Below are 12,454 nucleotides of genomic sequence, written 5' to 3' on the forward strand. Positions count from 1 at the left end.
TTGACAAAAGAGTGAAACATTAAATGCAATGCTGTACGGATCATGCAACGCATTAAATGCTCCCAATGGTCATCTTCTCAAATGCCTATAAATAGAAGTTCTGATGAGAAGCTGAATACAACACTTTGCGCAAACATACAGAAACGCTGTCAAATTCTAAAAACTCTCAAACTTCATCTTCAATCTCACTTCGTTACTGTTGTAATATTTTAGTGAGATTAAGCTTAAACTTAAGAGAAAAATCACAGTTGGGATAATAGCTTATTAAGAAGCATTGTAACTCCTATAAGAATTTTATTTACATTCATTTTTAAGAACTAGAGGAGATCAAGTTGTGATCGGATTCTCTAGAAAGTCTTAGAGGGTATCTAAGCATTGTGTTCCTAGAGTGATCAGGTTGTGATTAGAATACTCTAGAAGACTTAGAGGTTATCTAAGTGGAAAACCATTGTAATCTTGTGTGATTAGTGGATTAAATCCTCAGGTGAGGTAAATCACTCCAAGGAGGTGGACTGGAGTAATTTAGTTAACAACGAACCAGGATAAAAATCATTGTACAAATTGTTTTTATCTTAAGAGTTTTAAAGCTACACTTATTCAACCCCCCCCTTTCTAAGTGTTTTTCTATCCTTCAGTTTTATGGCATTTTTCAAGGAAATCATCAACATCATACATCAAATACATCAAACACATCAACCCAAACAACATTATCACATCAATTGCACACAGATTCTATTAGATATGAACAACCCTACAATTTGTCTACCCAAAAGCTAACATGAGATTATCAATTTACCTACAATTTACCCCACCCTTACCTTAGGTTGTTGATTCCTTAAGCTTTATCGTGTTATGCCCTTCTTTCCACTACGATCGCTTCCTCTTCTCTCTTTATCTGCTTCGCTTCTCTCGTTTGCATAGAATAATACGAGCTAACTTCTAATTCCCTTGATATGACCACTTAACCCCTTGGAACCCTAAATCAATATTCCAAATTCACCCTTCTTATTTAATTAATTAATAAAATACTAATAATTATAATATTATAATAATAATTAGAATAATAGTATTACTATTAAATCTTTCACTACACCCCCATATTCTACATCTTTAATTATGCACCCTTAAACCTCAATTCCTCTATCTCTTAATATTATTACATTCTTCTCTAAACACATAGCAACATCGCAACATCGCATCACATCATTATAAAAATAATTAAAATTAAAATGGGGCGTTACAGCCCCCCCTCTTCCTTCCGATCCGTCTATAATACGATCCTTGATTCCTGAGATAAACTTAATATATGTTGATGACATAGGACCTCTTGACCGTCAATCTGCATTGGTTAAGTGTATTCTCTACATGGCTAAATTGGTGGCCTTGACTTGCCATTTCCTTGCTTTTGATGGTACCCAAACATTGAGGGAGACACGTCACATCACTGGATTGGAACAAGAGAAGTCTTAAGCTATCTTGTTAAGCTATCTAGTCAAAAGGTATGTTTGAAATCAAATTCAGTTCTTGTATGAAGATAAGAATCAAAAATGTGTTTTGGTGGCCATAAGTACTAAAGGTAAAGGATAATTAAAGTGTAGCTCTTGACCTTAGGAAGGAGAATCTCTTCTATTTAACATGAAAATGGTATTCTTAAGAGACATGTTGGCCAACACATGTTTGAAGGGTCAAAAGATCAAGTTGTTTTGTTTCCCTTGGTAGTGTATGTTCTGAATTCAAAGTTGCAAGCCAATGCGAGCATATGAGATTTTGAGAACATAGTAACTCAAATTTATGTTCTAAATCTTATTGTTGTCTTGGTAACCTCTGGCCTGGATCCTAACAAAATGGATGGTCTGATTAAATGAGGATATTTTGACTTTCACTTTTGTCAATAGACAACCAGAGAATAACACTATGTGAAAATTGTTACAACACATAATATACCATTAAATACCCCAGGCCTCCAGTACACTCACACCTTCCAAAACAAATATGTAACTACATCTCACAACACTCTAATACAAGAGTATAAGAGAACAAAGAAAGTCAAATAGAAGCTTAAAGTGCTTTTGACTGGTGCATCTTGTAAATAAAAACTTGAATCCTATATATAACATTGGATTCTCTTTTCCTTCACAAAAATAAGCGATGTGGTACTTCTTCTACATATATATTTTCAACCAAACCCAACAATTTTATCCACTACTTGTTATTATTTTGGCACGTGAAAAAAAATTATCACTATAGTTATTTATAGTTATATAAAGAGGGGTAATAATATATTGTTACCATATGTATATAGTGACAAGTCTCAAAATTGTGAGTACACTGTATCATAACACTTAGACTGTGTTTAGATGAGGTAATTGAAAATTTCAAAGGAATTTAAAATTCAAAGCAATTTAAATGATTCAATTCAAATTCATTCATTTTAAAATTATTTTGTTTGGATGAAGTATTAAGATAATTTATTGTTAGAATTTTGGGGTCATTTTTTATAAAATTTAAATATTTTGGACCAAATAAAAAATTAAAAAGTAGGGATCAATGTGCAATTTTTAAAAATTTGAAGGATCAAATTGTAAAATTTAAAAATTATTAAGGACCAATTTGCAATTTTTTAAAAATTAAGGTGAATTCTTATCTACCAAACACAAAAAGTTGGGCAGAGTTACCCTTAGTGTAAAATGCATTGAAAATAACTAAAAAGTGTATCATTTAATAAAGGGTTAAACCCTATTTTGCCCCCTGCCATTTGGGGTGAATCTCAAAAAGGACCCTGTAAAAAAAAACACAGATTCCATCCTTGCCAAATTCAGATTCCCTCATTTTAAACCCTTAGTGGATGAGATCCCATAAAAAGCTGACATGGACTTGCCACGTTGGCATATCTTATTATTTGAGGTACAGGTGTCATTTTTTATTTTTATTTCTAATTCAGAATAAACATATAACATATTTTAATTATTGAAACACTTAAACTTAAAATTAAAAAATCAAATGAAGATATAAACCTTTCGTTCTCCCCCTTGCAACCCTAAAACAGAAAAGTTCCATTTGCATGTTCTCCATCTTCTCTCTTCAACGTCCATTTTCAACCCATCTTCAAAGGGAAAGTATCAACAGCTGTAAGGTATGATTATTTCAGTTCATCTATTGTTCCCGATTCTATTTTTCATGGTTATTAACGGTAGGTTTTTCTATTGCAAGAATGACGCAGTGCAAAATAATCTTTCACCATGGTGGTGAGTTCGTGCGTGATAACTTCGTCTTCTACAGAGGAGGAGATGTATCGACTCTTCATGGGCAAGATCCAGATACCTGGTCATTCTACGAAGCAATGAATGTGGTTCTCCAACTTGGCTTTGATGGAGGTCGAATCAGAATGTGGAGGAAAATAGAAGGTATTGATGAAAACTTTTTTCACTTGACTGATGATCTTCATGTTACAGAAATTACAAAGCATTGTATCCAGCACAATGTTGAGGGGCATATTTGGCTAGAACATTTTGTTGGAGACAACACAAAGTGGGCTGAGAAACCAAATATAGTTGATGTTGGTGAAGTGAGTGAAGATGATGACTCTCCAGGGGTAAGGTTTGGGGACAGCGAGGAAGAAAGAGTAAATGATGACAATGAAGGATTTGTGACTGTGGAGGTTGAAAGACCAAATGATGGTAATAGGGTTGAAGTGGCAGGTAAGAAGCTTAGGTACAAGTTAAGAGCTAACAAGGATGCATCAACTTTAAGGTCTCCCAAAAAAATAAAGTTGCGTGTTCCTTCAAGGGTGATTCGGGACAAACCTAGTTCATCAAAGGCTGTAGAGCATGATGTTGATTATGAGAGTGAAGAGCTTGGTAGTTCTGATCCAGATGTTAGTGACAATGAGAAGATGCCCAAGTATGAGAAGTTTAGAGGAGACTTACTCAACAAAGACTATAAGTTCAAACTAGGTATGGAGTTTAATTCTCTTGTTGAATTTAAAGATGCAATAAGGGAATGGTCTGTTTTAAATGGTAGAGAGATTCGGTTTGTGAAAAATGAAAGCACTAGAGTTAGGGTAGAATGTAGGGGTAAATGTGGATTTACAGCCCTTTGTAGTAAAGTTGGTGACAAACACACTTTTCAATTAAAAACTTGGGTGGGGACCCATACTTGTTCTAGGGTATTAAATAACAAGTCAGCAAATTCTAAGTGGGTGTCTAAAGTTGTGGTAGAGAAGAGGCATCAAAGTGGCAAGGTTAAAGTATCAGATCTGATGGCAGAACTTAGGAGCAAATATTCAGTTGGGATTTCCAAGGGAAGGGCATGGAGAGCTAAACACATGGCTGAAAAAATAATTGAAGGAGATTGTTCTAAGCAATATTCCATGTTATACAATTATGCTGCAGAACTTAAGAAGCAAAATGATGGAAATACTGTAAAGATATCTGTGGAAAGGCCAGTTCCTACACTACCACCAAGGTTTGGTAGTTTCTATTTTTGCTTTGATGGTTGCAAGAAGGGGTTCCTCCATGGATGCAGACCATTTATTGGTGTAGATGGCTGCCATTTGAAGACCCAGTATGGTGGCCAGTTGCTTATTGCTGTGGCTAGAGATCCAAATGATCAATACTTTCCTCTAGCCTTTGGTGTTGTGGAGACAGAGACAAAGGAAAGCTGGAGATGGTTCTTGCAGCTTCTGATGGAAGACATTGGACAACAAAGAAGATATGTTTTCATATCTGACCAACAAAAGGTATGATTGTTCTTGTTCAATGTATATTTGTTTTTTCTTGTCATGTTTTGGTAGACTTAACTTGGTTGCTGGTTGTGATAGGGACTTGTGGCTGTTTTTGAAGAAATGTTTGAGTCTATAGAGCATAGAGTGTGTCTAAGGCATTTGTATGCCAATTTCAAAAAGAAATTTGGGGGAGGCAGTGCAATTAGGGATCTGATGATGGGAGCAGCAAAAGCAACCTATCTACAAGCCTGGCAGAAGAAGATGCAAGAGTTAAGGCAACTTGATCCAAAGGCTTGGGAATGGCTAGTAGGTGTTCCAACCAAACTATGGTGTAAGCATGCATTTAGCTATTATCCAAAATGTGATGTTCTGATGAATAATCTTAGTGAGTCTTTTAATAGTACCATACTGCAGGCTAGGGATAAACCAATTATCACTATGTGTGAATGGATTAGGAATTATCTTATGAATAGGGTTGCTGTTAGTTTGACTAAGTTAGATAAGTGGAAACATAAGATTATGCCTATGCCTAGGAAAAGAATGGACAAAGAAATTGTAATGAGTGGTAATTGGATTCCTACTTGGTGCCAAGACTTGATATGGCAGGTTAACCACACATTTGATGGGCACCAATTCATTGTGGATTTAGGTAAGAAAACATGCACATGTTGTTTTTGGGAACTTGTGGGCATTCCATGTAGGCATGCCATAGCTGCCATGAGTTATCAAAAGTTGGATCCAGAATCATTTGTGGATGATTGCTATAGTAGGGAAACATACACTAAATGTTACTCATATAGTGTGAGTCCCACTAATGGCATGGATATGTGGCCTACTGTTGATAATGAGGATATGCTTCCACCTTCATACAAGAAAGGTCCAGGTAGACCCAGAAAACTTAGGATTAGAGAGCATGATGAAAATGGATCTAGAATGAGAAGGCCAGGTGTTAATTATAGGTGCACCAGATGTGACAGCATTGGACATAACTCCAGGAAATGTAAAGCTGAAGTTCAGAATCCTGCAGCTTTAAAGAGAAAGGTGTGTAATTTTGTTTGCTATCCATTGGTTTTGTTTGTTTGCTTCTTATTGATTTAGATTGCTTCTCTTATTGTTGTGTCACAGAGAAAGGCACCAAGGAAATCTGCTTCATCAAGCAATGTGGGTGACACAGAGACAGTAGAGGATTACTTTGAGGGGGAAATTGATGCAACAATTGAAGCAATGGTGGCATCAGTTGAAGCTGACTTAGCAACTCAAGCATCACAGATAGTGAATCCAAGTCCTATCAACAAGTCTCCATCCAAGAACAAGACAAAGAACAAGAAAGTTGGCTCTAAGAAGAAATGATGTTGCACTTTATTATGTTGTGTTTTGGTCCTGTTTGTAATGGTTCTAAGATGATGTTTTGTACTGTTTTTAATGGTTCTAAGAAATGATGTTTTGTAATAGCTTGAACTCAGTGGCATTTTGTTATGTTTGGTTTTGTAATAGTTTGTACCAATGGCATTTTGATAACAATTATGTAGTGCTGACAGTTTAGTTGTACCAATGGCAAATTATGCAGTCATGTTGATGTTGTACCAATTATGCAGTCATTTTGATGTTGTAGAAATTATGCAGATTATGCAAATTATGTTTTCAGTTGTACCAATGTTATTGACTAAGTCTGATACAACTCAGTTTTGTTTTACCAATTCTGCAAATTACAGTTCAGTTGTACCAATGCAATTTTAAAAGTTGTATCAATTATGTATCTCAGTTTGCAATTATAGTTCAATTAGAGTGCATCTGATACAACTCAGTTAGAATGCAATTATAGATGTTCAACTTCAGATACAACTCAATTAGGGTGCAATTAGAGAACATTTGTCAACCTCAGATTCAACTTAATTGTCATTGCAATTTTAGTAGTTAAATTTCAATAACATTTCAGTTCACTACAAGGCAATTTCAGTAAGAGTGCATCTGTGACAAGGCAATAACATTTCTATTTCAATAAGAGTACATCTGATACAATAACATCTACTTACTACTAAACAGAAAAACAAAAAACAACCAAGATTGGTACAACATCTACTTACTACTAAACAGAAAAACAAAAAACAACCAAGATACAATAAGAGTGCAGGTGAGGGCATTAATAATCTTCTGATCTTTTGCAGCCTTCATTTTCAATTTCTCAATCTTCATCTTGTTCATTGACATCCCAACCTCCTGTACAAAATTCTTCCCAAATTCTGCACCCAAATTCGTCATAACCTCTAACAGTTGTTCACTTTCAGCTAAAGAGCCACCTTCAACTATTTCACTATCAATTTCATCGTCCCATTGAAACCCATTGCAATCATCATTCTTCTGAATAAATTTGAAACAACATTAGGATTAAGAAAAAAGAAATGGAGAACTAGGGTTATAAACTGAAATCGAACGTACCCCCCAATTTCTACACTTCCAATATTTTCTTCCTGGGTTTGACTTCGATTTCGACACAAACATTCGCATAGGTTGATGGTGCCCGCAGATTGGAGCTTTCCTCCCACAGCTATTAATCTCTGAACTTGCGCTTCGAGACATTCTTTGAAGCTCGTATGCAGGTTGATGTTGTAGATGGAGGAAGCGCTGCGTACAAACCCTAGAAACAAAAGAGACAACTTGAAATCAACAAAACAGCTTCATTTGATTTTTTAATTTTAAGTTTAAGTGTTTCAATAATTAAAATATGTTATATGTTTATTCTGAATTAGAAATAAAAATAAAAAATGACACCTGTACCTCAAATAATAAGATATGCCAACGTGGCAAGTCCATGTCAGCTTTTTATGGGATCTCATCCACTGAGGGTTTAAAATGAGGGAATCTGAATTTGGCAAGGATGGAATCTGTGTTTTTTTTTTACAGGGTCCTTTTTGAGATTCACCCCAAATGGCAGGGGGCAAAATAGGGTTTAACCCTTTAATAAATAATTAAAGATGATAAAATTAAATGGTGTTACATTACCTCATTAAAATACTTCATCCAAACACACTCTTAATGACTTTAATTTAATGATTGGATATCTTCCTTGTTGGGCCTATGGCCAAGGTGAAATAATACTTCCACAATTTAGGTCTTGTGATCAATCTAAAATTTGAAGAATTATTTATTTATTTTTGTAATTAAGTTGTGGATTGACTGATATCAGAGAATTGAGATTAAGGTTGTGCGGTGGGAAGTGGTTTGTGGGAATTATAAGATCCAAAGTCAGCCCCTTGCATGTTCTACTAATTGTATGTGTGAACTTAATGCATTTAAGAAACTAGCACTCCATTGACAATAATCATTATATTTGTACTTATTTTATGCTTCTTTTCTCTTGGATATATTGACCTTTATCTGAAGTTTTAATTGGCAGTCGATAAGGCACATTGGCGTCTCTTTCTCTTGAGTCAGTATTGTTCTCTTTTGGCGTCTCTTCTACAATATATGTGGTTCATGTTACATGTTAGGGGCTGGTTAGTTAGGATGATGGAACTTTTGATGGAAATCACTCCTTTATTTAATCGAACTTTTCTTATTTTATATTCTGTTTTTTTCCTTTCAATAAAAACTTAAGTGTATGCAAAAATATATTAATGGAATGATATCACTATTCTAATCTGTACTAAGAATTTTTTCTTTTAAATGATTAATGAATTGAATCATTTATTTTTTTTAAGTATTTAAATAAAATTGTTTTTAACAATTCTTCAATAAAAATAATAAAATTAAAAAAGAAAAAAAGTCTATCTCTAATGGACACTCTGACAACTAGTCTATTTAATATTTGGCTTAATTGCAACTTTAGTCCCCCTATTTTGTCTTTTTCTTGATTTTGATCCCTCTATTTTAAAAATCACTATTTTAGTCCCCTTTTTAAGTTTTTTGTGCAATTTTCGTCCCCCTATTTTGCTTTTTTCTGCAAAATTAGTCCTTATTCCTGTCTTTTTTTCAATAGAAAACTCAAAAGGGGGACCAAAATCGGGGTTTTAAAAATGGGGGGACTAAAATCGAGAAAAATACAAAATAGGGGGACCAAAGTTGCAATTAAGCCTTAATATTTTTTTTATGCTATGAATTTTTGAGAGAGTACCTCATCCGCTTTATTGAGATGACTACAAAGGTAGGTATATCCAAACTAGAAAATATTTGTGGGAGCATTTTAAAATGGTTTAAAGGACGGACACTTCAACGAATTTCTCGTCCAAAAACCCTCTGTTTCCATAGCTAAAATAATGGCACGGGCTATGAGTTATATCAAAGGGGAAGAGAGCAATGAGGAAAATAAATCTTGGGATGTCAATGAATATGTCGCCGACATGTCTGATTCTTCGTAACAATAATGTTGAAGACCGACACATAACTTTACACATCTCAACACCCTTCAAGAGAAAATCAAGCCTTAAGTTCTCCACATCCACCACATCGCTTCTCATCCAAATCAGGCTACAGAGCCCAAACCCAACAAGTGGTACAAATACCATAAGGTTAAGAGCTATTCTACTAACAAGTGCCACCAACTCAAAGGGGGATTGAGCGACTTATTCAAGAAGACCACTTAATGGGGAGTAGACATCTTAGGCCTATTCTATTTGGCCCTAAATCAACTAAAGTTCACACTTGCATGAGTAGATTACTTATAAAGTGAACTAATGTCGAAGAAATGTCCATATTCAAGTAAGGAATATCTGGATTTTCTGTTGGAAGTGAATCATTTGCAGAGTTTTTTTACCAAGAAGTATTATCTCAGATAATGAAACGAAATTCGCTTGTTCACCCTTGGTGGAGTTTTTCCACCAGTTTGGAATCTAGACGAGGTCCTTCTTAATAGTCTACCCGCAAGCCATTGGACATTTAGAATCAACCAAAAAAAGTAATCCTCTATGAAATAAAAAAGAAGTTGGATGAAACCAATAGTCTCAATAACAAAACCCATTTCACTAGGTCAAATATGATGGATTTTTTCTACCATCTTGGAATCCATACTAAGTTCGTCTCAATAGTCCACCCGCAAGCCAATGGACAACCCAAATCATCCAACAAAATAATCCTCTGTGGAATATAAAAGAAGTTGGATGAAGCCAAGGGTCCATAGGCAAAACAACAACCTGAGGTATAGTCATTTCCGTTTATTTTAATTAATTTATTAATTCCTGCCGAAGGCATTTTCTGTTGTACTTAAATAAAGTTTCTGAAAAGGTTTTGTGGTAATATCATAAAACTCTCAATTCCACCATAAAGTAAACTCCATTTAAGATGGTTTACGATACAAATGATATGTTGCTAGTTGAGATTGAAAGCCCACATGGAGGCATGATCATTTTAATGAACATGGTAAGGTATGCCCATAAGTGTTCATATTTTACTATATATTAACAAAGTATCTAAACATCCTAAACAATAATTATTGTATTTCCAAACGTAAAGAGAATAGAACAAGACATAAGTGTGTGTTTGATCTACTTGATAAAGCTAGGGAGATCGCCCACCTCCATGAGTTTGCATCCTAGCAAAGAGATGCTAGGAGGTACCACTTGTTGGACAAGTGACTCCGAACACAAGAGTAGAGGGATGAATTGTGTATGTTTAAAAATGTTGTCCAATTATAAAAATATTGATCTATAAAAATGTTTAAGTTACGTTTATAAATATAACAAAGCTAAAGCAGCGGGATAAATATAAAAAAAATCAGAGGGAGGAAGATATGGAAATGCAACAAAATAATTAAAGAGAAAAAGTATAAAGATATAAAGAAAATATGGAGACTTCCCATCATGTCATTAGACATATAGTGTTTTTATCATCCAATCCACTATGAACATTTATTTGTTGCAATAGTTTTATCTTCAAGCACATAGATCTACACCCTTCCCCCCTTTGTTAGACATAGGTGACTGATTGGAGTGGTTAAACTCCCCCTCACAAATATAGATAATATACCCTACTTCCCCTAAGAGTATACTTCCCCCTTTTGCATTATCAAAAAGGCGAAAATAATAAACAAATAGATAAAAGGAAGGAAAAATATATTTAAGCGGATATCGTATGAATAATTAAAGAAAGATTAATAATCAACCAAAACCAATTATTCATTAAAATCATAAACAATTACAAAAGGAAAGATGGAGAAATTAAGGAAAGAAACTAACACTACTACAAAAAACACATTTTACCTTGGTTGCAAAAGGGATTTTATCTCAATTTCTCATGCGAGGTAACGATGGGCATCGTGCAAAATTGCCACTTTACCCCTCGATTGTCATTCCACCGTGGGGACAGTTGCAAAGGTTATTGGTTAGATCACCAACAACTATATTTTTTTAATTTTCAAAACTATAAAACGCATGCAACATACCGCTCGATTTTTGTAAATTTCCCAGGGAAAAGGAATATATTCACTTCGGTTATATATATATATATATATATATATATATATATATATATATATATATATATATATATATATATATATTAAATGAGGGGTATAACCTATTTATTTTTCATTTATAATTTATTTTAAATCTCAATTTAACAGGCTTATATTTTTTTACACTGAAACTTTAAATTTTGTGACAGAATCATAACGTTTTATATAAAACATAACTAAATATATACAGAATACCAAATTACATTGTTTACAAAATCAAATATACACATATCAAATTGGTACGCCAAGAGAACCTATACATATTTGAAAACATAACCATATAATGCTTACATAACCTATGATGACTTTTGGGATACATAAAATATCTAACAAGAGAACCTGTACATATTTGAACAGATACATATTTGTGTTGAGATTGGTTGAAAATATACATGTTGATACTCTTTATGATGGAGTATGATTGTCAGTGAAGACAATGAAAACTTATGTATTATTTTCAATCAAGGTGGAGATTGTTCGGGTTAGTTGAAAATATACATGTTGAGAAGTCCCACATAGCTTAGTTTTGTGAAGGAAGGGGGAGTTAAGGCTATATATAGGATTCACTACGCCAAAAAGGCCTTTAGACAGCGCACCTTAGACAACTCTTTTATACAAAAGCGCTGCTATAAGTAAAATAAAAAATAAAACACAGAAAGTGTATACAAAAATGAGTAAAAACGCTGCTAAAAGGCCAACCTTAGACATCGCTTCTGAAAAGTGCTGCTAAAAGGGTTGCTATAGAAAGGCTTTACAAAAGCGCTGGTAAAGGACCACATTAGCCAGTGCTTCTCAAATAGTGCTGTCTAAGGTCAGATAAATTTAAAAAAATAATTTAAAATCGCTGCTTTAGGTTCACATTAGAAAGCGCTTTCGCAAAGCGCTGCCTTAGATTCACATTAGAAAGCGCTTTTTGAAAAAGCGCTGCTTTAGGTGGATTAAAATTGAAATTGAAAAATAGTTTCTAATCACTGTTATTGTTACTTTCTATTCTCCAGTACTATCGTTCTTCTTCTCCCAAACGAAAAACCCACGAACAATCTTCTGAATCCACAAACAAACCTTCTAAATCCATGAACAAACCTTCTGAATTCGAAGAATGATAATCTAACCCACAGCCGCGAATTTCCTCTTTCTTCTCTCACGCAAATCCCTTCATCAAATTCGAAAAACCCTAATTTAACCGGCGGTTGCAATTTTCTTTCTCTGCAAAACGAAATTGCTTTCATTTGGGTTTATATCGTTCTTCTTCGGTATTAGAGGTATGAATTTACTTTGGCATTGTT

At 34.3% G+C, this 12,454-nt stretch overlaps 2 protein-coding genes across 2 annotated transcripts; one reads left to right on the forward strand and one right to left on the reverse strand.

Annotated features, from left to right (window-relative positions):
- Window positions 1-3,211: 3,211 nt before the first annotated feature.
- On the forward strand, window positions 3,212-6,073 carry LOC131627604 (uncharacterized). The gene is made up of 3 exons (XM_058898444.1): window positions 3,212-4,738; window positions 4,820-5,764; window positions 5,849-6,073. The coding sequence occupies exons 1-3, from the start codon at window positions 3,212-3,214 to the stop codon at window positions 6,071-6,073; spliced, it is 2,697 nt and encodes an 898-aa protein (XP_058754427.1).
- Window positions 6,074-6,722: 649 nt separating this feature from the next.
- Window positions 6,723-7,629, reverse strand: LOC131627600 (uncharacterized). Its single transcript, XM_058898441.1, has 3 exons — window positions 7,499-7,629; window positions 7,160-7,358; window positions 6,723-7,081 (listed from the first exon to the last, which is right to left on the reverse strand). The coding sequence occupies exons 1-3, from the start codon at window positions 7,555-7,557 to the stop codon at window positions 6,800-6,802; spliced, it is 540 nt and encodes a 179-aa protein (XP_058754424.1). The 5' UTR covers window positions 7,558-7,629; the 3' UTR covers window positions 6,723-6,799.
- Between the last annotated feature and the right edge of the window lie 4,825 nt (window positions 7,630-12,454).

Source organism: Vicia villosa, unplaced genomic scaffold (genome assembly GCF_029867415.1).
Source record: "Vicia villosa cultivar HV-30 ecotype Madison, WI unplaced genomic scaffold, Vvil1.0 ctg.000371F_1_1, whole genome shotgun sequence".
Lineage (NCBI taxonomy): Eukaryota > Viridiplantae > Streptophyta > Magnoliopsida > Fabales > Fabaceae > Vicia > Vicia villosa.

Coding starts and splice junctions, on each gene's coding strand:
- LOC131627604 (XM_058898444.1), top strand. CDS start 3,212: ATGACGCAGTGCAAAATAATCTTTCACCATGGTGGTGAGTTCGTGCGT. Junction 4,739..4,819: donor TCATATCTGACCAACAAAAG/GTATGATTGTTC, acceptor TGGTTGTGATAG/GGACTTGTGGCTGTTTTTGA. Junction 5,765..5,848: donor CTGCAGCTTTAAAGAGAAAG/GTGTGTAATTTT, acceptor GTTGTGTCACAG/AGAAAGGCACCAAGGAAATC.
- LOC131627600 (XM_058898441.1), bottom strand. CDS start 7,557: ATGAGATCCCATAAAAAGCTGACATGGACTTGCCACGTTGGCATATCT. Junction 7,359..7,498: donor GGCATATCTTATTATTTGAG/GTACAGGTGTCA, acceptor TTTTGTTTCTAG/GGTTTGTACGCAGCGCTTCC. Junction 7,082..7,159: donor GGAAGTGTAGAAATTGGGGG/GTACGTTCGATT, acceptor AAATTTATTCAG/AAGAATGATGATTGCAATGG.